Source organism: Salmo salar, chromosome 01 (genome assembly GCF_965601325.2).
Source record: "Salmo salar chromosome 01, fSalSal1, whole genome shotgun sequence".
NCBI classification, from domain to species: Eukaryota; Metazoa; Chordata; class Actinopteri; order Salmoniformes; family Salmonidae; genus Salmo; species Salmo salar.
In genome coordinates, this window is record NC_138291.1 from 73,674,979 (window position 1) to 73,697,500 (window position 22,522).

Consider the following 22,522-nt stretch of genomic DNA (forward strand, 5'->3'; position numbering starts at 1 on the left):
ATGCATTTAGTCACCTTTTTCCATTCAGCAGCCTTTTGAAGTATGAAGAGTGCTTTCCATGTGAGAGCATTTCCTCTTTCTATTACCTCTCTACATACACAGGAGTACAGTAAGTAACTTACCGCAGAGCTGATCCAATAGTGTAATTGCAGTGTGTACTACTAGACTTACCCCCAGACAGACCATGCCCAGGGCCAGCCCAGCGGCAAGGGAGTAGGACTCGCGGTCTGTACAGTACTCCATCTCAGGACCAGGGGGTCGACCTGCAGGAAGAAGAACATCTGTTAACTTCATTATTTATTGGAGTTCTGGAGTAAGCTCCATCATCAAAGCACCATATTTGAAAGAATACATTTTACTTCAATGATTTAATATTTTTTTGCTGACGTATCATAGAGAAAGTTCTGCCTTGACAACAAAGCTTGCTCCAAAACGTGTCAGCAATACATATCATTGAAGAGAATAAGGCTGCCGTGCTGAACCTTCCTTAGACATTTCAGTTGTACATTCTAAGGACTGAGCACCCCTTCAGCGGTCCAGACAATTTTTTAAATCTTGGTTGGAGCGCCAGCACCTATAATCTATTCAATATCCAGGCACAACATAGACACTTCACAAATCATCTGGCTTAAGCATACTGCAACTAAAGGGACTACTAAAGTGTGACATAACAGCTCCATATGTAGGGTGCATTGCTAAATGTGATATAACACACAATGTACATTTCCCAAAAAAGAATGTGCTTTATAAAAGGCTGACATAACCCGGGCAAATGAAGATGCTGATATGAAGTGTGAGATTCCACCTGACATTACTTGCCATCTAAACAGTGTGAAACTGTATTGATGTGGTGAAAACCTTGTGTTCTGGCCTGGAGCAGGTCAGGGCTAACTGTCATGTGAGGCCTACAGTGTAATGCTAAGCCAATGACACATGCTCTGAGTAAACTGACCAGGTTAAATAAAGACGGTGAATAAATAAAGGGCGAGGCTGCGGATCAGAGTTCTCAGAAACCCTGCTTCCGACAGCTAAAGGTCAGATGATTCTGCGCATGAGCGAATCAGTGTCTGCAAGATCACATGATAGTATTCTACATAATAGAACGGAATAGCATAGAAAGTTACCGTAAGACAAAAAAACATCTATTTTCTTACTGGATGATTGTATGAATGGTCGAATCTCTCTCATGCGGCCAAAACAACAGTGCGCACCACTAGGCAAAATATGTGCTTCGATTGAAACAAAATACAGGTATCCTACAGTTTGCTAACACCATCTGCGCTAAAATTTGCTCAAGGTACGTAATTCAAAACAACACTGTTGTTAATTCAAGATCTAAATGAATATCCGCATGAAATTAAATGGTTGGCATGCAGATGCTGTATGGACATTTCACCAGTAAAACTTGAAGAATTAAACGCGACAATTCGCACAACCATCCTAAAATCTCATAAGAAATTAGGTTGTGCAATGCATCCTACGTTGGGAGCTGTTATGTCACACTTTACAACATGACATAAGCTTATAAATGATATGTGACATCTGTTGCACTTATGAAGTCTACGTATGCTATTATAAAGCATTTATGTAGTTTGTTTTATGTGGGACCAGCAGTTCCATGTCAAAACAGTTTGTGTCTTGTATTGTATTTAGTGTTGTATGCCCTCCTCCCTGCAAAACATTTACTTCATTAGGGACGTATCTATCACTGACCGATCTCAGCGAGCAGCACCTCCGCGTTGTGGCGGTGTCCTGTGCCCTGGTAGACCAGGCCGATGCCCACCACGGCCGCCACCTGAACGTTGTGCGGTACATCCAGCTCAGTGGAGGTGGGAGGGAGCAGTGCGGGAATGTGGATGCTCAGCAGGCGGGTGATTGACATGTCCATGGTACTCAGCTTGGCTGCAGACACACCCAGGAGCAGCCCGATGCTTGTCATCTCGTGGCCCTGAGGACACACCGGCAGCCATTTTCATTAGTCCCCCATGGACTTCATACACAGAGGGGTTCACTTGTTTATTAACAAATGGAGAGATTGAGTTACTGGGGAGCGAGTGTAAAACAACGAGGTTATAACAGATCAGAGCAGGTAGATTTTTTGCCCTCTTCCTCTTTTTGGGGGAACCAAACTACACTGCAGTTCAACCTAAAAGTAATTGTTTTCTCCTTCATCGCAGAATTATGCTACATAACAAAACGAATGAGAACATTTGAAAGTACTAATTTTGCGTAAATCACCTGATCCCTTTCATACGTAAATAATTCAATATTAATTTTCAGCCATCAAAGACTGCTGTACTATATCCTAATTAACAATACAGCAGCAGACCTTTAAAAGTTCACACGTTGTGCTCCAATGTAGGCTCATCTGTCCTGGCAAAGGTGATAAGCTAGCAAGAATGAGAATAGTAGTAAAATCGTATACTGTAGTAAATAACCACTGATCTTTCCTGAGCTGAGAGATGTGATAGATATGACCACACAGCCTTCTATGGCAGGCCTAACTGGAAATGAGAAAGTTGCTATGCGTCACTGCCAGGGAAAAGTCAAAGTGAAACTCCGCTCTCAGCGCGCTGAGGCCTTCCCACTTTCATGTGAGAAAAATAACAGGATGCCGAGAGACAATTTCTGCTAAAACCAACGTGCAATCTAGAGAAGCTTCAAAACATGTAATGACAAAAACTACACGACTAAACTCAACCGCAGAACCTGTGTTTGCATGCATGCTCACCTTGGTTAAATAGTCATGTATGTTGAGTGTGGCCAGCTTGGTGAGGTGTCCATTGAGGCCCAGAGCCATGAGGAAGCCTGCATACTCGTTGGCCAGCTCGGGGCTCTTGGGTTTGTTGTAGGCAATCCAGGCAGAGTCCACCTGGGAGGCCGGGGCGATTTTCAGGCCCGCAGCCACCCCGTTGTGAAAGCTGGACCAGCTCGTCATGTTGGGAGGAACATCAATGTTCCCGCTGTTCAGATCTACCATGGTGTTCTGAGGGGGCGCACGACCTGTCACCAGAAACACAAGACTCCATATCGGATTCTGACAAACTCCACACGCATGCATGCATTCTCCACATTTAGTCCAGAATCACGTTGGCACCAAGGAGCAATGTAAACATGGCCTGCCGGGTTCAAAATAAGTTTCTGCTTCTCATCACAGTGATCACACACATTGCATTCTTTCCCTTGTCCTAAAACACAACACACTGAAGCACCAGCTGTAATTACAGATCCAGACTGACTAAAGTGAGCTTTGTGTGCTTTCTTGTGGGCTGCTGTTAAAAACACACCCAGAGATTGAACTTGTATAGACAGACTGAGAAAAGCCTTTTTACTCAGATCTTCAAAGGAAAAACAACATATTCCTGTACTTGATGCTTTGTCATAACTATTTCTGTAAACGTGTTTGAAGTAGGGCCTAAAAATATGGCCTAAAAATAATATCTACATTTTTTTCAAACTTACTAGCGATTCACGATTTCTTTGTTTTCTCTAAATAAGCTTTATGTACAATTAAATGTCAAATACACTGCATTTCAAAAATTGAGGGTGTGTGAAATGAAGGCAAAATATAAGCCCCACTAACAATTAAATTATTTTATCAAAATAGTTTAACCTGCTTTTTTGCAATAATCCCTGATCTGTCTTTCAAGTCTATGAAAATGCCCTTTTTGTTACAAATGTAATGACTAACTTCTTGTAGCAGGAATTATAGAAAATGAAAAACAGGTCTCAAACAATCTCTCAAGCACAAGTCAACGTGCTAGTGAGTAGCTTGCTAATCTTTATATATGCCAACGTGTATCTATTTGTTAGCTAACAAGGTAGAACAGTTGAATTGTTATGAACACACCCTTCTGTCCATCTCCAACTGTTTGAACAGCATGCTAGCCTGTCCACTTTGTTCAGATGTTGAAATCAAGTGGCCTACCTTATTCCTCAGAATGAGAACGAGTTGCCCATTCCTTATATAATTGTGTGTTATGCTTATTGCACATTTAGAAAACACAGACTAGACAGCTAGTATAACAGTCTTTGGCTAAAATGCTGCTTGTGGTATGTGGTACCGCAATGCCGCGCGCAACAAACTGAGCATTCATTTTCCAGAATCAATGTTCATTGATACTCCTGTTTTAGTAGTGTCTGCTCTGGGCACAATTTGTGTAGTTGAGACATAAAAAAGGGTCTCGTTAGAAGGCTTATCTTCTCTGTTACAGTAAAATAATGTCTCCATGTGTTTCAGTGGCCATATTACCAATTCTGTTGGACCAAACTTCAAATGCAAATAATGAGTTGAAACCGCTTGTCAGAGGAAGAAGTGATCTCTCAACTTTGTTGGTGTGAGTGGCAGGGGCTTGGTGTGTGTGTGTGTAAACAGAGAGGAAGAAGCAAAGCTAGAGGTTTCACACTCGCCAAAATCTGTCCAAAATAAGCCCAATGCGTTTCTATGGGCTAATTTTGGACCTAAGCTTGTCGCCTGCCTTCCCGGTTTTGGGACAACGACTCCCATTGTTAGAGCGGAGACATGAGCATCTTGTCATTATATTCAGCTCTCTGGTGTAAATGGGAAGGTGCACCAAAAATACAAATAAACTTGATTCTTGCGATACAGGCATTTGAAATATCACGCAAAAACATACATTGAAATGAATTTGATATATCGGCCAGCCCTAGTTTGAAGACACAGACACGTTCTCTCAGACACACACAGGTATGAGAAAGGCCTGAGGGATGCAGTACCAGTAAGGTTGAGTTTGGGCACTGGTAGGGGCTCCGTTGGCACAGGGTGGTAGGAGAAGAGGGTAAACAGGCCTCTGCCTACTGGCAGAGCCATGGTACGCTGGCAAAGCTGCAACAGTCTGCCCAGAGAGAAAGCAAAGAGAGGGATGGAGAGAGAGAGGCATCAGAAGAATAGCCAACACAACTACATACCAACCGCTAACTACAGAGCAAACCAAAAAAAATGACAAAAAATTAAAAAGCAAGGTTGAAACTAAGCAGATTTTGGATATAGCCTGTAACGTGGGTCCAGACAGCTTTTGAATGAGACTACGATAGCTGCCATCACTTGAACGATATTACTCACTTGTTCTCCTTCTCCTCTATGTACTCGTGGTCACTGACCTCGGGCAGGTGGACCACACTGACCCTGACTGGTCGGGAGCTCTGGAGTAGACGTCTGGCCTCATGGACGCGCAGGTCCTGGCTCCAGATAAGACCAATTACATCCTGGTTCAGATCTGTCATACCATCCTCCTCCTCCTCTGCCTCTGTGGTGGCTGGAGCCTCCAGCATCAGCCCCAGACCCACCGTCTGAGTACACACACACACACACACACACACACACACACACACACACACAGAGAGAGAGAAATAAACACACACGAAACAGAAACAACTCCAAATCCACAAGGTTGTAACTGATGAAGCCCAAACCATCCAATAACCCCAGAAACTCACACTTACAGCTTTGCCTTTGGCCACAGTCACTTTGTGTGCTTGTTTGGTGAGATCCTGTCGCCCAATCAATAGGCAGACGTCCTCTGACCAGTCAGAGCAGGGTTGCTCTCGACACTGGTAGATAGCATCTCTGATGGGCAGAGCCACACCAAAGGGCACAGATTCCAGGTCTTTCAATGTGAAACCTAAACACAACACATGAATGTAAAAGAGTCTCACACCAGCAAATACTCCATAGCATAGCAATAACAGACAGGCTGTAGAGATGTTTCTAGGCCTGATGTAAAGTCTTACCTTCTGATGTTAGCCAAACCACAAGCTTTACAGCCAAACTTTCATTTGGCGCATCAGGCTTCATACAGCTCGGTCTGGAAGAGAAACAGGGATTACATTTCTCAGTCTCAAGTTGGAAAATCATGGTTAAAATGTTAGGACAAGAGTCTAGTTTATAGCTGTTACTAGAGGTATTTTTAAGCAATATACCACGGCTAAGGGCTGTTCTTATGCCTGACGCCTCGTGGAGTGCCTGGATACAGTCCTTAGCTGTGGTATATTGGGCCATATACCACAAACTCGAGAGGTGCCTTACTGCCATTATAAACTGGTTACCAACATAAATATAACAGTAAACAAGTATTTTTGAGTCCTACCCATTGTATATTGTCTGAAATACCATGGCTTTCAGCAAATCAGCATCCAGGACACAAACTACCCAGTTAATAAAACGGAGTGAACCCTTCTTTTGGCTTTATGGGGAAATGCTTTATGGGGAATAAAGAGTCTATAAGAATGAAGTGATTCAGGGTGTGCTCCTGGTACGTTTTTACCTCCTCAAAGCTGAATCAATGACAGTCTTCTTCTGGCCTGTGAGAGAGAGAGAGAGATGCCACGAGTGCTGTAGTTCAGTTGTCACCGTAAAGGAATTGTGAAATGGGTCAGAAAAAACAGGAGAATGACAAAGCCTCACAAACGTCACCATAATGCCCATACTTGATTCCAAAATGCCATTTAAATTATCATGCTTGCAAATAATGAAGCTTTACATTTACAGCTCTACTTAAAAGGACATTTCTTTGGAAACTTCATTAACTTGTCTAGGGTAGGGGGCAGTATTTTGACGTCCGGATGAAGGCGTGCCCGTAGTAAACTGCCTGCTACTCAGGCTCAGAAGGTAGGATATGCATATTATTAGTAGATTTGGATAGAAAACACTCTGAAGTTTCTAAAACTGTTTGAATGATGTCTGTGAGTATAACAGAACTCATATAGCAGGCAAAAAACCAGAGAAAAATCCAACCAGGAAGTGTGGAAATCTGAGGTTTGTAGTTTTTCAAGTGATTGCCAATACAGTGACTTAGGGTTCATTTTGCACTTCCTAAGGCTTCCACTAGATGTCAACCGTCTTTAGAACGTTGTTTCATGCTTCTACTGTGACTGGGGAGAGAATAAGAGGTCCTGGAGTCAGATGACTGAGAGAATGACATGAGTTCAGTGGCGCGTGCTCCCGTGAGAGTTAGCTGTGTTCCTTTTCTTTTTTGAAGACATTGGAATTGTCCTGTTGGAATATTACTGAAGATTTATGATAAAAACATCCTAAAGATTGATGCTATACATCGTTTGACATGTTTCTACGAACGTAAATAGAACTTTGACTTTTCGTCGTGACATTTTGCGCACGCTTCCTGCATTTGGAGTAGTGGACTAAACGCGCGAACAAAAAGGAGGTATTTGGACATAAATTACGGACTTTATCGAACAAAACAAACATTTATTCTGGAACTGGGATTCCTGGGAGTGCATTCTGATGATGATCGTCAAAGGTAAGTGAATATTTATAATGTAATTTTTTTGACTCCAAAATGGCGGGTATCTGTATGGCGCTGTACTCAGATTATTGCAAAATTTGCTTTCGCCGTAAAGCTTTTTTGAAATCTGACAAAGCGGTTGCATTAAGGAGAAGTGTATCTGTAATTCTTTAAATAACTGTTGAATATTTTATCAACGTTTATGATGAGTGTTTCTGTAAATTGATGTGCTCATTCACCTGAAGTTTTTGGAGGCAAAACATTTCTGAACATCACACGCCAATGTAAAAATGGGGTTTTTGGATATAAATATAAACTTTATCGAGCAAAACATACGTATTGTGTAACATGAAGTCCTATGAGTGCCATCTGATGAAGATCATCAAAGGTTAGTGATTAATTTTAGCTGTATTTCTGGTTTTTGTGACGCCTCTCGTTGCTTGGAAAATGGCTGTGTGGTTTTTCTTGTTTAGGTGCTGTCCTAACATAATCTAATGTTATGCTTTCACCGTAAAGCCTTTTTGAAATCGGACAATGTGGTTGGATTAACGAGAAGTGTATCTTTAAAATGGGATATAATAGTGTTATGTTTGAGAAATGTGAATTATGAGATTTTTGTTGTTTTGAATTTGCCGCCCTGCTATTTCACTGGCTGTTGAATAGTGTGTCCTGCAGGTGCTAGTGTCCCACATACCCCAAAGAGGTTAAAAGGGCAATCTGCAGTTGCTACACACATTTTTGGACTTACAAATTAAAATGACATGTACCCATTGATTCTTGAAGAATAGAAATGATAAATGCCTCATGAGCGTAGGTCAACTGTTGTACCCAAAAAATAAGGTTGTTTAAATATACTTTATTTACAAACACTATATAGCCTCAAAACATGGTTAAAACTATAATTTTAATATCATGGATGGTCAATCCTTGCATACATAGCTCCGTCTATGAATTTGATCATGGTTACAGTTCTCCAGCCCCATCCCTCAGATTTGTACCGAAATGGGGCAGGGAGAGTGCTTTGCTATTAGCGCTTTGCTACTGCTGATAGCAGCCCCTTTAAAAAAAGGTAAAAGTAACAACAGCCAAATTAAGACTTGACTTAAAGGGATATTGCGAGATTCTGGCATTTGTTTTGCTTACCCAAAGTCAGATGAACTTGTAGATACCATTTGTATGTCTCTGCGTGCAGTATGAAGGAAGTTAGCGGTTGGTTTGTGAGCTAATGCTAACTAGCGTCAGCACAATGACTGGACATTTTATATTAACCTTTATTTAACTAGGCAAGTCAGTTAAGAACAAATTTTTACTTACAATGACGGCCTACCCCGGCCAAACCCGGACAATGCTGGGCCAATTGTGCACCGGCCTATGGGACTCCCAATCACGGCCGGATGTGATACAGCCTGGATTCGAACCAGGGACTGTAGTGAAGCCTCTTGCACGGAGATGCAGTGCCTTAGACCGAAGCGGCACTCGGGAGCCAATAGGTACAGCGTTCATCTAACTCTTGGTAAGTAGAACAAGGCCTTAAATGCCAGAATCTCGCAGTCTCTCTTTAAACAAAGAAACAGGACAGACAGCATGGCAGTACGGCCTTACAACCTCTTCCCTCTCATGTGCGGAATTGACTGACCGTTGTGACATGCATGTGGGAAGCATGTGGGAGGCATGTCCCAGGGATGGTTGTTCGTCATCTTGGGCGCACACTGCTCAGTAATCAGACACACACACAAACCCACCTGCAGAGAGCTTGGCCAGATACTTCGACACATCAACTGAAGTGGCGTTGTCATCTCCAATGATGTACAGGGCGTAGCTCTGAGAGGGGGAGGAAGAGAGGGAGAGGCAGAAGGACAGAGAAACAAACGTCAGTGTCTGACCTATTGAGACAGACACAGAGAGAGAGAGAGAGATGCTTAGTCTGCAAGAGAAAGGGTGAGTGAGAAACACAGGCAGAGAACGAAAGGGTGAGTGTGCAAGTAAGAGTCAACGAGAGAGAGAGAGAGAGGGTCAACGAGAGTGAGGGTCAACGAGAGTGAGAGAAAGAGAGAGAGAGTGAGAGAAAGAGAGAGAACGAGACAGTGATGGGGTAAAGAGAATCTGTAATTGCATGACAGGCTGTCAGTCTCTCAGCGGTGACGTGCGTCACCTCACTTAGCCTGATGGGAGGAGACGCACAAGGCCTGGTCATCAGCAGAGTCCCCCTGATAGACCTCCACCCCACCCGCTAGTGATTCAGCCCTCGATCCGACCAGGGCTTAATTATGGCAGAGTACAGACAAAAACACACACGCGTTGTCTCAAACACACACACACACACACACACACACAAGCGTGCGCCCACACACAGTCTCTTACTCTCACACATGTACAGTGCATTTGGAAAATACCCCTTGAATTTTTCCACATTTTGTTACATTACAGCCTTATTCTAATTGATTAAATCGTTTTTTTCCCACCTCATCAATCTACACACAATACCCCATAATGACTAAGCAAAAACAGGTTAAGGCGTTTCAACTTTTTTTTTACTGAAATATCACATTTACATAAGTAATCAGACCCTTTCCTCAGTACTTTGTTGAAAAGGGGATACCTAGTCAGTTGTACAACAATGCGTCTTCCGCATTTGACCCAACCCCTCTGAATCAGAGAGGTGCGGGGGGCTGCCATAATCGACATCCACGTCTTCGGCGCCCGGGGAACAGGTCCTGAGCGCTCTGGAGCAGGTTTCTGTCAAGGAGCTCTCTGTACTTTGCTCAGTTCATCTTTCCCTCGATGCTGACTAGTCTCCCAGTCCCTATCACTGAAAATCATCCCCACAGCATGATGCTGCCACCACCATGCTTCACCGTAGGGATGGTGCCAGGTTTCCTCCAAATGTGACGTTTGACATTCAGGCCAAAGAGTTCAATCTTGGTTTCATCAGACCAGAGAATCTTGTTTCTCATGGTCTGAGAGTCCTTTAGGTGCCTTTTGGCAAACTCCAAGTGGGCTGTCATGTGCCTTTTACTGAGGAATGGCTTCCGTCTGGCCACTCTACCATAAAGGCCTGATTGGTGGAGTGCTGCAGAGATGGTTGTCCTTCTGGAAGGTTCTCCCATTTCCACAGAGGAACTCTGGAGCTCTGTGAGAGTGGCCATCAGGTTATTGGTCACCTCCCTGACAAAGGCCCTTCTCACCCAATGGCTCAGTTTGGCCGGGCGGCCAGCTCTAGGAAGAGTCTTGGTGGTTCCAAACTTCTTCCATTTAAGACTGATGGAGGCCCCTGTGTTCTTGAGGACATTCAAGACATTTTTTGGTGCCCTTTCTCAGATCTGTGCCTCGACACAATCCTGTCTCAGAGCTCTACGGACAATTCCATCAACCTCATGGACCTTATACACAGTTGAAGTCGGAAGTTTGCATAGACTTAGGTTGGAGACATTAAAACTTGTTTTTCAACCCCTCCACAAATTGCTTGTTAAAACCTCTTAGGGATTGGGGGCAGTATTTTCACGGCCGAATGAAAAAGTACCCAAATTAAACTGCCTGCTACTCGGGCCCAGGAGGTAGGATATGCATATTATTAGTAGATTTGGATAGAAAACACTGAAGTTTCTAAAACTGTTTGAATGATGTCTGCGAGTATAACAGAACTCATATGGCAGGCAAAAACCTGAGAAAAATCCAACCAGGAAGTGGGAAATCTGAGGTTGTATTTTTTTCAAGTGATTGCCTTTACAGTGACTTAGGGTTCATTTTGCACTTCCTAAAGCTTCCACTAGATGTCAAGACTTTAGAACCTTGTTTGAGGATTCTATGGTGAATTTGAAGGGAATAACAGCCCAAGGAAGTAGGTGTCCCATTATAAGGCATGGGTTCAGTCACGCACAGAGACTTGGGAGCGAGCTGAGTTCATATTCAGAGAACGGATAGGTCCGGTTGGAATTTTATTGAAGATATATGTTAAAAACAACCTAAAGATTGATTCTATACATCGTTTGACATGTTTCTACAAACTGTAGTATAACTTTGACTTTTCATCTGGACTAAGTAAGCACGCGCGTTGTGGATTTGGATAGTGAACCTAACGCGCGAACAAAATGGATGTATTTGGACATAAAGATAAACTTTATTGAACATTTATTGTGGAGCTGGGATTCCTGGGAGTGCATTCTGATATAGATAATCAAAGGTAAGTGAATATTTATAATGTCATTTCTTAGTTTTATTGACTCCAAGATGGTGGGTTTCTGTTAGCTTGTTGTTGGTGTCTTCTGGGCTGTACTCAGATTTTTGCAAATTGTGCTTTCGCCGTGAACCTTTTTTGAATTCTGACAAAGCGGTGCATAACACTTGTATATTGATCAAAGTTTATGATGAGTAGTTCTGTAATATGTGTGCTCATTATGCTCATTCACCGGGAGTTTTGGAGCGAAAACATTTCTGAACATTACGCGCCAATGTAAAATGGGTTTTTTGGATATAAATATGAACTTTATCGAGCAAAACATACATGTATTGTGTAACATGAAGTCCTATGAGTGCCATCTGATGAAGATCAAAGGTTAGTGCTTAATTTTAGCTGTATTTCTGGTTTTTGTGACGTCTCTCCTTGCTAGGAAAATGGCTGTGTGGCTTTTCTTGTTTAGGTGGTGTCCTAACATAATCTAATGTTTTGCTTTCGCCGTAAAGCCTTTTTGAAATCAGACAATGTGGTTAGATTAAGGAGAATCTTATCTTTAAAATGGTGTATAATACTTGTATGTGTGAGAAATTTTAATTATGAGATTTTTGAATTTGGCGCTCTGCTAGTTCACTGGCTGTTGTCAAATCGATCCCGCTAACGGGATCCGCCTGTTAATGGGTCACTAAGAGGTTATTAACAAACTATAGTTTTGGCAAGTCGGTTAGGACATCTACTTTGTGCATGACAATAATTTTTCCAACAATTGTTTACAGACTAGCAATTTCCAAACACCTTAAGGTACCACGTCCATCTGTACAAACAATAGTACGCAAGTATAAAAACCATGGGACCACGCAGCCGTCATACCGCCCAGGAAAGAGATGCATTCCGTCTCCTAGAGATGACCGTACTTTGAAAGAAAAGTGCAAATCAATCCCAGAACAACAGCAAATAACCTTGTGAAGATGCTGGAGGAAACAGGTACAAAAGTATATATATCCACAGTAAAATTTGTCCTATATCGACATAACCTGAAAGGCCGCTCAGCAAGGAAGAAGCCACTGCTCCAAAACCGCAATAAAAAAGCCAGACTACGGTTTGCAACTGCACATGGGGACAAAGACTGTACTTTTTGTAGAAATGTCCTCTGGTCTGATTAAACAAAAATATAACTGTTTGGCCATAATGACCATTGTTATGTTTGGAGGAAAAAGGGGGAGTGGCAGCATCATGTTGTGGGGGTGCTTTGCTGCAGGAGGGTCTGGTGCGCTTCACAAAATAGATGGCATCATGAGGATGGAAAATGATGTGGATATATTGAAGCAACATCTCAAGACATCAGTCAGGAAGTTAAAGCTTGGTCACAAATGGGTCTTCCAAATGGACAATGACCCCAAGCATACTTCCAAAGTTGTGGCAAAATGGCCTAAGGACAACAAAGTCAATGTATTGGAGTGGCCATCACAAAGCCCTGACCTCAATCCCATAGAAATTTTGTTGGAAAAATGTCCTAACCGACTTGCCAAAACTATAGTTTGTAAACAAGACATTTGTGGAGTGGTTGAAAAACGAGTTAATGACTCCAACCTAAGTGTATGTAAACTTCCAACTTCAACTGTATGTAGATGCCCATCGAATCAAAGGAAAGGAGAGATGCACATCCCTAGTCTTTACGAATAGGCAAAATGCCTTTCTCTCCCCCTCTCTCTGATTCCCCTTTTAATTGGGAAATCATGTTTGAACAGTAACTGCCATTGGCAACACAGGGGCTAGGGCCCGCAGACTAACCCAGGGAGTAGAATGTTTATTTAGAACACGAATGACTACCTGTTGACATTGTTCACTCAAAATATTCAGAAATGATTTGTTGTCCAAACAGTATTTATATAACATGTCAGTCAGATGGTGAGGTCATCTAGCTGGGCACACATGTTGTAGCTAACCAAGGTGATGAGAAATCTACTTTCCTCACACCACACCAAGGACAACGTAAATAGTAATATCCTAGTAGGGTTTTCAGTTGTCTGTGGCACCCCCTATTGGAGATGTCTATATCGCAACCCAACTCTAAAACGCCCACCTGCATGGCCATTCTCTTGAGAAAATAAGTGTATTGTATACATATCCCTAGCGATAGATGGTTCCATCAATTTCCCTTGTCATCATGAGGCAAAGATAGAAAAGATAGACGATGATAGCATACCAGCACCAGTAGTTTGGTCCTCTCACAGATGCCGGGCAGGTAGGGGAAGGGTGCTACCTCCTCTCCCCTCAGACAGCTGCTGAGCCAGCTGAACACACACGGAGGCTCCGCCCTCAGGAAGGACGGACGCAGCATCTGCTCCATCTGGGCTGCAGGAGAGGGAGGGGCCACGGAGACTGTCATTCAAAGTGTCACAACAGGCTCTGCGACTACAGACACACCTGTCCTTATCACTCAGTCAGACCATCCTTTCAATCAATATCAGGAAAATGAAAAGAAAGTAGTAGACATGCCCTCTCTTCTACGTGAGCAGAGGGAACTACACACGCTTTAGAGGTTGATTTGCCTCTTACCCTGATCTATGATGCAGGACTCCTTGAACGTGGTGATGAATGAGGGGTAATCTCGCCAGTACAGATCGATATACTCCTCCAGCTGCAGATCCCTTTTAATAAACAGTACAACAATTAGCAGGTCATAAGAGGGGCTGTTCATCTAACCTGAGCCATTGAATCAATACTTTTAATACCCAACCTGCTCTACCCTCACCGTGAAGCACTTAGACAGCTAAACACAACCAGAAGCAGATAAACCAATCAGAACTATGACTAAACGAACACCCACGTAAACTTCGAGTACTAACGTGGGGGTTTCAGGCTGGGTTAGATGTAGTGAGGTCATTACGGTACAGGCCTAGCCGGGTTGCCAGATTGGTCTGTGCTTTGGTTTAGCTACTGTATTTCTTTGTACAGTATGTATGGCAATGACAATGAACACAATTATTAATTGGCTGAAGCACCAACTGTTGTGTCAACCAGCCTGGTAATACTAAATGACCAGGACAATAAAACAAGGCCCAAATAAGCACTAAGCAATTCAAGTGCCAGTTGATTCTCCCACTTCTGCTCTTCTTTTAAATGCAAAATGGGACTGTTGACGAGGCCACTTGACACACTTGAAACCGTTTTAATAACATTTTCTTATCCTGGTAATATTAACACTTTAGGAGAGACCAAACTCATCAGGTTTTATTGAGCAGTGACTCATTGGACATACTTCTCCATTTAAATGTTTAACAGCTTCATGAAATTGTTGTGTTCGTTCTGAATTGAATAGCTGAATTGAAAAGATGCACCTGCGATCTGTCGCTTAAGTTCGCCTCTGAATGGCCATCGCTATCCGAGTGACAATAATAAATCCACAACATTTAACTGGAGTCATTTGAGAGTAATTATCTCGTGGACAGGATGTTATCTAGGTGTCTGTCAATAGACTGTGGGATGCGACAACTAACGAGGAACTTTGTTCTGGTGTGCAGATTTCTTCAATTATTATTTGGACAAATTACGATTTCACATCTTTTGAATTTCAGAGGGAGAGGGGACATTTGGTGCATACTTTGGCTGAGAGTTTACGTTTAGGGAAGGGGGACCTTCACTAGTCTCATTAGTCTATTTTCTTTTCTCATCTCCCCAGAACATAATCGAGCATCTGACGCAATTACGCAAGGTTTTATTTATGGGTTTCCAAGATTATTTAAGAGCGTTAACCTAGATTGTGAAGACGGAGCACCAGTACCTGGCTAGCTGTTGCAGAAGGCCCACCAGTGATCGCCCCCCGCTCCTCTGCAGCTCGTCCAGCTTCAGCTCCTCATAGAGCAAGTGCAGCACGTAGAACAGGGCTGGGATGTGGGGGAAGAGTGGGGCAGAGGGGTCTAGACGCAGGGCAGGGGTGGAAGACAGAGACTCTTCACAGCCAGAGGTGTCGGTGGACTCCAGACTCACAGCACCACACGCATGCCTGAACACCACCTGTCTGTGGTAGTCTGAGCACCACATGTAGTCCCAGTCCTGGTGGATTATATGCATAGACACACACACACACACAAAGCCACACAGAAACACTCACACTTAAATTAAATGCATACACAGAAACAGGGCCCAAAGCCACACATACAAAAAGGTCAGTGGGTTAAGGACCAATATTTGTGCCTGGTCTGAATCAGCAGTTTCCCAACATGCACTTCCTTTCTTAAGTAACAGCTCTCAGCCAGAGGGTGAACTCTACACGACACCTCCCCAGTTCGACTGTGCACCCTTGACCCTGGGCCATGACCCCTGCCAGGATTCCATGCTACAGCACAGCGCCACTTTCCCTCCACAACACCACTAACATTCCACATTAATTAATAATGCACAAGGCAAATGGATGAAGGAAAGAAGGACTACAGGTTATTTATCAACCTAACCCTCATCTTCAATACTTTCATTTTTTTATACATCTATAAATAACAGTGCACTTGGAGCAGATTTCAACCATTTCAAAGTAGATGCCTGTATATGAACTCAACATATTACTGAAATTCTTATTATGCATGACAGAAAAGCGAATTCACTCATAAGATGACCTCATCGCTTCCTCCTTTTAGCCTCTGTCTGGATTCAGAGCTTGAGAGTAACATGAATTGTCTTATGCTCTCCACGTAAAGCATGGTCAACGGGGGTAACCCCTACCTACCTCATCAGACCCTGTGTCCGAAGGCCGGGCCTTCTTTGGTGCAATCACAGGAGAGAGGGGCACTTCAAAATGGAGCTGTGGGGGGAACACAAAGGTCAAGAACATGGTAGGGCTACAGACCAATTAACCATCTGATAAACAACATAGGTCCTTCCTGTGTTGCCTTGCCAACCTACCATTTGTGGCTTAGTCTCTATGTCTGGATTTCAGAGATGTGCAGGCTTTGGTGACATCAGTAAGACCTAGATTGAGGCACTTCTATGTACTTGTGTATAGACTGTGCATTCAGTAAGACTATCCTCCTAACGGGCTCTGCATTATGTCTACTTTAAGACTCCCTCTCCTGTGAATGACAGCACCTTTGCCAAGGCGACTCACGTTGCGTGTCCAGCCCAGCCGCTCTGTGTTGTAGCCCATGAGAGTCATGAAGCAGGTGACAAACAGGTTCCACTCCAGGTGTGCGCTGGGCCCCCCGGGGGCGTTGTAGATGTTGTACCACTTTATCAGCACCTTCATGGCCGTTTCCTTGGGCAGGATGAAGCGCACCGCCTGGAGGCACTTCCTCACTACGGACACGAGGGGGATGAGGAAGCATATGTAAGATGGTGCACAATTACATCCATTTCACACAGAAAATGTACAATTGTATGTATCAAACTTGTGCTGATTTGTATAACTGTTATTTTTGTTTTATTAAAGTGGCGTGGTTAAAAGAAAATGTATCTACACTGAACAAAAAATATAAACGCAACATGTAAAGTGTTGGTCCCATGTTTCACGAGTTGAAATAAAATTTCACAGAAAAGTTCTATATGTTCTATAAGCCTTTTTGGCTTAGATCTCTCAAATGTTGTGCACAAATTTGTTTACATCCCTGTTAGTGAGCATTTCTCTTTAGCCAAGACAATCCAGCCACCTGACATGTGTGGCATATCTAGAAGCAGCTTAAACAGCAGCCACCTTGTGCTAGGGTGGATTGACCCCTTTACAGTTCATAACACACTGATGTCACGCACAGATGCTTGCGACTCTTGGCTACAGTAAGAAAGCAATCACCATCTGAGCCCATTCAACATGGCCTAGATTTACCTTTTTTATTACTTCTAAACAAAACACATTTTTGGGGGTTCTCACACGCTTACAAATTATGTTTTGATTCCTTCTTTAACAGTCGCTAAGACTATATTTGGTTGTGATCTTTGTTTAGGATACAGCAGTTGTTAGCTAGAATGCTAATATAGGCTGTAGCAAAAGCCAGCCAAAGAGCCATTTTACTGGTTGAAGTGTTTAAGTATAATGCAATTAATATGCGATGACAAACATTATTTTAGGCAGGACATTCATACAAGCCTTAAAATCCTATTAGAATCCTAAAGTAGTGTGAAATGCACTCAGTATGCTTTTTTTTATGTTGCTGGTGTTCTATAAGAACTCCCCTGTGTTCTGCCACCACCTTGTGCACATTGCCCTCGTGCAGCAATGTTTGCAAACACAGAAAGGAGCTTTATAAAAGACCACTCTAAAATGTGCCGGTTTGTCAAACAACACAACAGATGTCTCAAGTTTTGAGGGAGCGTGCAATTGGCATGCTGGCTGCAGGAATGTCCTCCAGAGCTGTTACCAGAGAATGTAATGTTCATTTCTCTACCATAAGCTGCCTCCTCCAACATCGTTTTTAGAGAATTTGGCAGTATGTCCAACTGGCCTCACAACAGCAGACCACGGGTATGGCGTCACGTGGACGAGCGGTTTGCGGATGTCAACGTTGTGAACAGAGTGCCCCATGGTGGCAGTGGGGTTATGGTATGGGTAGGCATAAGCTACGGAGAACGAACACAATTGTATTTTATCGATGGCAATTTCAAACAAAGATACCGTAACGAGGTCCTGAGGCCCATTGTCGTACCATTCATCCGCCGCCATCACCTCATGTTTCAGCATGTTTATGCACGGCCCCATGTCGCAAGGATCTGTACACAATTCCTGGAAGCTGAAAATGTCCCAGTTCTTCCCATGGCCTGCATACTCACCAGAAATGTCACCCATTGAGCTTGTTTGCGATGCTCTGAATCAACAAGTATGACAGCATGTTCCAGTTCCCGCCAATATCCAGCAACTTCACACAGCCATTGAAGAGGAGTGGGACAACATTCCACAGGCCACAATCAACAACCTGATCAACTCTACGTGAAGGAGATGTGTCGCGCTGCATGAGGCAAATGGTGGTCACACCAGATACTGCTGTTTTTCTAATCCATGCCCCCTTTTTATTTTTAAAGATATCTGTGACCAACAGATGCATATCTGTATTCCCAGTCATTTGAAATCCATAGATTAGGGCCAAATGAATTTATTTTAAGTGACTGATTTTAACTTGTTGCATGTTGTGTTTATATTTTTGTTCAGTACATATGTTCATTGTGCCTACAATGACATCAAATTACACGAAAGTCTGTGATTAGTGTCCGTGTCGTCTCCCAGGTCCACCCAATCAGACAGGTAATTAACTCCACCCGCAATCTCTAATTGGACAACAAACTCCAAAAGGTCAAGGCAGAGCAGGAGAAATGCCATTTCATTAGACTGAGAAGTCCTGGCTTTTGGATCAATTAGGCACTAATATGTGGGAACTGGGAACAACACTACACTGTAATCAGTAGTGGTTTCACAAAACAAAAGATGTGGGATCAAAGAGTAGAAAGTTCATGGTTTAAACAAAGACAGAGACCTTAAAAAACGCACAAAAAGCCAATTAGTGTTGTAAGGCAAATACCGGTACACCCGAGTGCTCCATTTCCTCAATTACAGTGTAAAATGATACGCTATTACACTTATCTACAGCTGGGTAGAAAGATGAGCCACAGCATGTTTTACAGTACATGCATGTACTGGCGGATAAGGCTGCGTCAGCAGAGGCTCAAATGTCACCACCGGAAAGACGTGTGAATCGTGCATGGTTTCAGTATAGGTCGCTATACATAAAGTCATTTACAAAAAAAAGTACCTATCTTTAGATATTACTGTCACAGACTCTTCACGCACAAATGCAAGGAACCAAGGTTAATATACCCACTTACTGACAGGTACAGAAATGGTCTTATGCTTAAGCAATAATATACCTGAACACAGACTTCCATTATATACCAGCACTACAGAGCAGGATAGGAACAGAGCAGAATAATCTCTCCCTCTCATCTATTCCTCCATCCCTCCTTTCCATTCTCATCAACATGTTCCAGAGCATCCCCCGCCCAACTGAGCTGGAGAATCGACACTCCAGGGCCCAATCCAATCTTTGGCTGAATAAGGGCATGGGAATCCCAACATAACAAACAGCAACTACAACTGCCTGGCGTGGAGTAGCTGCTGTGGTGATGCCTTCGTAATGCTGTGGCTTACCCAGATAGAATGGAATGTATATAGTCACTGTGTGTGTACGTCATGTGGCATGCCAGGAGAAATGAGAGCGGGTGGGGTGGGGGATGGTCAGTGTGTAAGTACGAGCGAGGAACAGTGGGGTGGGGTCCCCTTAGGTTTACGTCAATGTGACAGCGGGAGGCTGGCAGCACTTAAACCCAATTTTCAGGCCATCAACGCTGGATGACTCAGCTGTGAGAGACACCTAATCCAATACACAATATCTTGTCACGCACATTGGTTTTGCACATTGTCGGGTAAAAACTTACCCAGCTCTGAGGTAGCAATTTCAGGGATAGTTATCCTCAGCATTGTGCCGTTGCTTAGCTCCTACAAAAAAAATAACATATGAATCAGAGGGATATAGATAATTTCACCATAAGTTAGAGATGTCTACACACTACCTTTCAGCTTTGATCAATTAAATCATTTGACATAGATGACATCAAGGGATAAATAAAATCTAATCAATATGACATGTCATAACATATGCAGTTGGACTTTGACAGTTAAAATCTTTAAAAAAATAAACATCTCAGTCGAGAGGGGCTCTCTCAAAAGGGCTTGAAAATGACTGACAGGTCTGAGAGAAAAAGGTCCCTTGGCTGAGCGGCATGTCTTTACCGGTCTTGACAAAACTGCCCCTGCAGGTAGCAATGTCCACCAAGAGAATTGTAACCTTATTGGACCCAGTAACCATACTGACAGGCCTTTGGTGCTCAGTTCTGTACACAGGCTGAGCTTTTCTCCTTTCCAATTCATCAAATTAAGCTGTTCAATTAGTGTCTGTTTAAAAAACATTCACCCCTGGAGGTCTAAGTACTCACATACCAACCAGCCAGACTCAAACTCATTATACCCTCACCTTTCACTCATATCAATACACACCCACACACACCCAACCACCCACCGACCCACACACACCCAACCACCCACCGACCCACACACACACACACACACACCAGGGTGACTCTGCTGCTGACGGGGTCTCTGAGGGCGTGGATGTAGGGTACAGACTGTTGAAAGGTGTAGTCGCCCAGCCAGGAGGTCTCGTGGTGCTTGGTGGTGCCCCTCAGCTCTGATACAGGGGAGGGCATGGCCACCTGGCCAACAGGAAGGGAGTGGAGGAGGGGCAAAGAAGAACTCAGCTACCCATGATGTATAGACACAATCAAGATAATTTGTGGCAAGTTAGGGGAAGTAATCCATACACTTCAGCTCTACCTTCTAAAGCAATTCCGTAATGAATGCAACATATATTAAATTGATTCATCTACTGTTCATTTGTCCCAATCTATATCCTTAGAAAACAGACGTCACACAGTCTGAAGTTTAAATCTAATTAGAGTATTGATCAGGATCCATTATATAGTCTCCATTAGTCACTGGCTGGTCAACTGCAGACTAATACTGCAGCTTCACTCTACTGTCAATGGAGGGACAGCAGTTCTTCACTGTAATTCATATTGAGATTGCACCATTTCCATTACCAGTAACTACCTGCTTTCAGTTTGGTGGTTAGTTATACTCTGTCATAGCAATCTGACTTAATTTCCATGACAGCAGCTTAATTATTTTGATGCATTCATTGCAATTGCACTTATCATTCTAATAACCAACCCAATAGAAATACACCCCTGTCTCAGGTGTCAGTGGTACCTCCTCTAGTCTTCCTATGTGTCTCCCTGTGGCCTTGGCGGGAGTGCTCACACTGTCCATGGGGGTACTCAGGTGGGTTACGTGGTTGGACAGGCTGAAGGTGGGAGACAGGAGGCCAGGAACAAACACCTTGCTCACCTGTGGACAGAACACATTTTACCATTTGAACTTCACCAATAAACACATTTAAACAGCGTGAGCACTACTTTCTAGTTACCCTCGTCACTCCAGTGTACAGAACCAAGCTTCCATTGGCTTCCAGAACTAGCATGGCATCTATATCCTGAGAGGAAAAATAACAGTTTGAGATGAGACCAAACCAATGATGTAATAATCATGTAATAACATAGTACACAAGCACATAGTGTATTCGGAAAGTATTCAGACCCCTTGACTTTTTCAACATTTTGTTACATTACACCCTTATTCTAAAATGTATTAAATATTTATTTTTTTATCAATACACACAAAATCCCCTAATGACAAAGCGAAAACAAGTTTATATAATTTTTTTCAAATGTATAAAAAATAAAAAATAATTTAAATAAGGTATTTCAGACCCTTTGCTATGAGACTCAAAATTGAGCTCAGGTGCATTCGGTTTCCATTGATCATCCTGATTGGAGTCCACCTGTGGTAAATTCAATTGATTGGACATGATTTGCAAAGGCACACACCTGCCTATACAAGGTCCCACAGTTGACAGTGCATGTCAGAGCAAAAACCAAGCCATTAGGTAGAAGGAATTGTCCGTAGAGCTCCAAGATAGGATTGTGTCGAAGCACAGCTCTAGGGAAGGGTACGTCCGCAGCATTGAAGGTCCCAAAGAACACAGTGGCCTCCACCATTCTTAAATGGATAAAGTTTGGAACCAAGACTCTTCTTAGAGCAATCAGGGGAGAAGAGCCTTGGTCAGGGAGGTGACCAAAAACCTGATGGTCACTGACAGAGCTCCAGAGTTCCTCTGTGGAGATGGTTTTCCTTCTGGAAGGTTCTCCCATCTCTGCAGCACTCCACCACTCCATCTGGTCTGATAAAACCAAGATTGAACTCTTTGGCCTGAATGCCAAGCATCAAATCTGGAGGAAACCTGGAACCATCCCTACTGTGAAGCATGGTTGTGGCAGCATCATCCTGTGGGAATGTTTTTCAGCGGCAGGGACTGGGAGACTAGTCAAGATCAAGGTAAAGATGAACTGAGAAGTACAGAGAGATCCTTGATGAAAACCTGCTCCAGAGCGCTCAGGACCTCAAACTGGGACGAAGCTTCACCTTCCAACAGGACAACAA

General features: G+C 43.2%; 1 protein-coding gene across 3 annotated transcripts in view; it reads right to left on the bottom strand.

Annotated features, from left to right (window-relative positions):
* Window positions 1–22,522, bottom strand: part of LOC106608142 (anaphase-promoting complex subunit 1) — a 59,157-nt gene that overhangs the window by 15,500 nt on the left and 21,135 nt on the right. For 2 of the 3 annotated variants that reach the window (XM_014205906.3, XM_014205888.3), the window contains exons 14-31: window positions 21,450–21,515; window positions 21,233–21,370; window positions 20,536–20,676; window positions 19,843–19,903; window positions 16,535–16,722; window positions 16,157–16,231; window positions 15,218–15,489; window positions 13,993–14,084; window positions 13,640–13,788; window positions 9,005–9,083; window positions 6,285–6,321; window positions 5,752–5,825; window positions 5,458–5,642; window positions 5,084–5,310; window positions 4,738–4,856; window positions 2,732–3,003; window positions 1,714–1,948; window positions 172–263 (exon numbers count right to left, since the gene is read on the bottom strand). In XM_014205906.3, the coding sequence (XP_014061381.1) occupies window positions 172–263; window positions 1,714–1,948; window positions 2,732–3,003; window positions 4,738–4,856; window positions 5,084–5,310; window positions 5,458–5,642; window positions 5,752–5,825; window positions 6,285–6,321; window positions 9,005–9,083; window positions 13,640–13,788; window positions 13,993–14,084; window positions 15,218–15,489; window positions 16,157–16,231; window positions 16,535–16,722; window positions 19,843–19,903; window positions 20,536–20,676; window positions 21,233–21,370; window positions 21,450–21,515 (2,502 nt within the window). The remainder of the gene's footprint in view (window positions 1–171; window positions 264–1,713; window positions 1,949–2,731; window positions 3,004–4,737; window positions 4,857–5,083; window positions 5,311–5,457; window positions 5,643–5,751; window positions 5,826–6,284; window positions 6,322–9,004; window positions 9,084–13,639; window positions 13,789–13,992; window positions 14,085–15,217; window positions 15,490–16,156; window positions 16,232–16,534; window positions 16,723–19,842; window positions 19,904–20,535; window positions 20,677–21,232; window positions 21,371–21,449; window positions 21,516–22,522) is intronic. The other variant, XM_014205899.3, reaches the window with a different exon arrangement.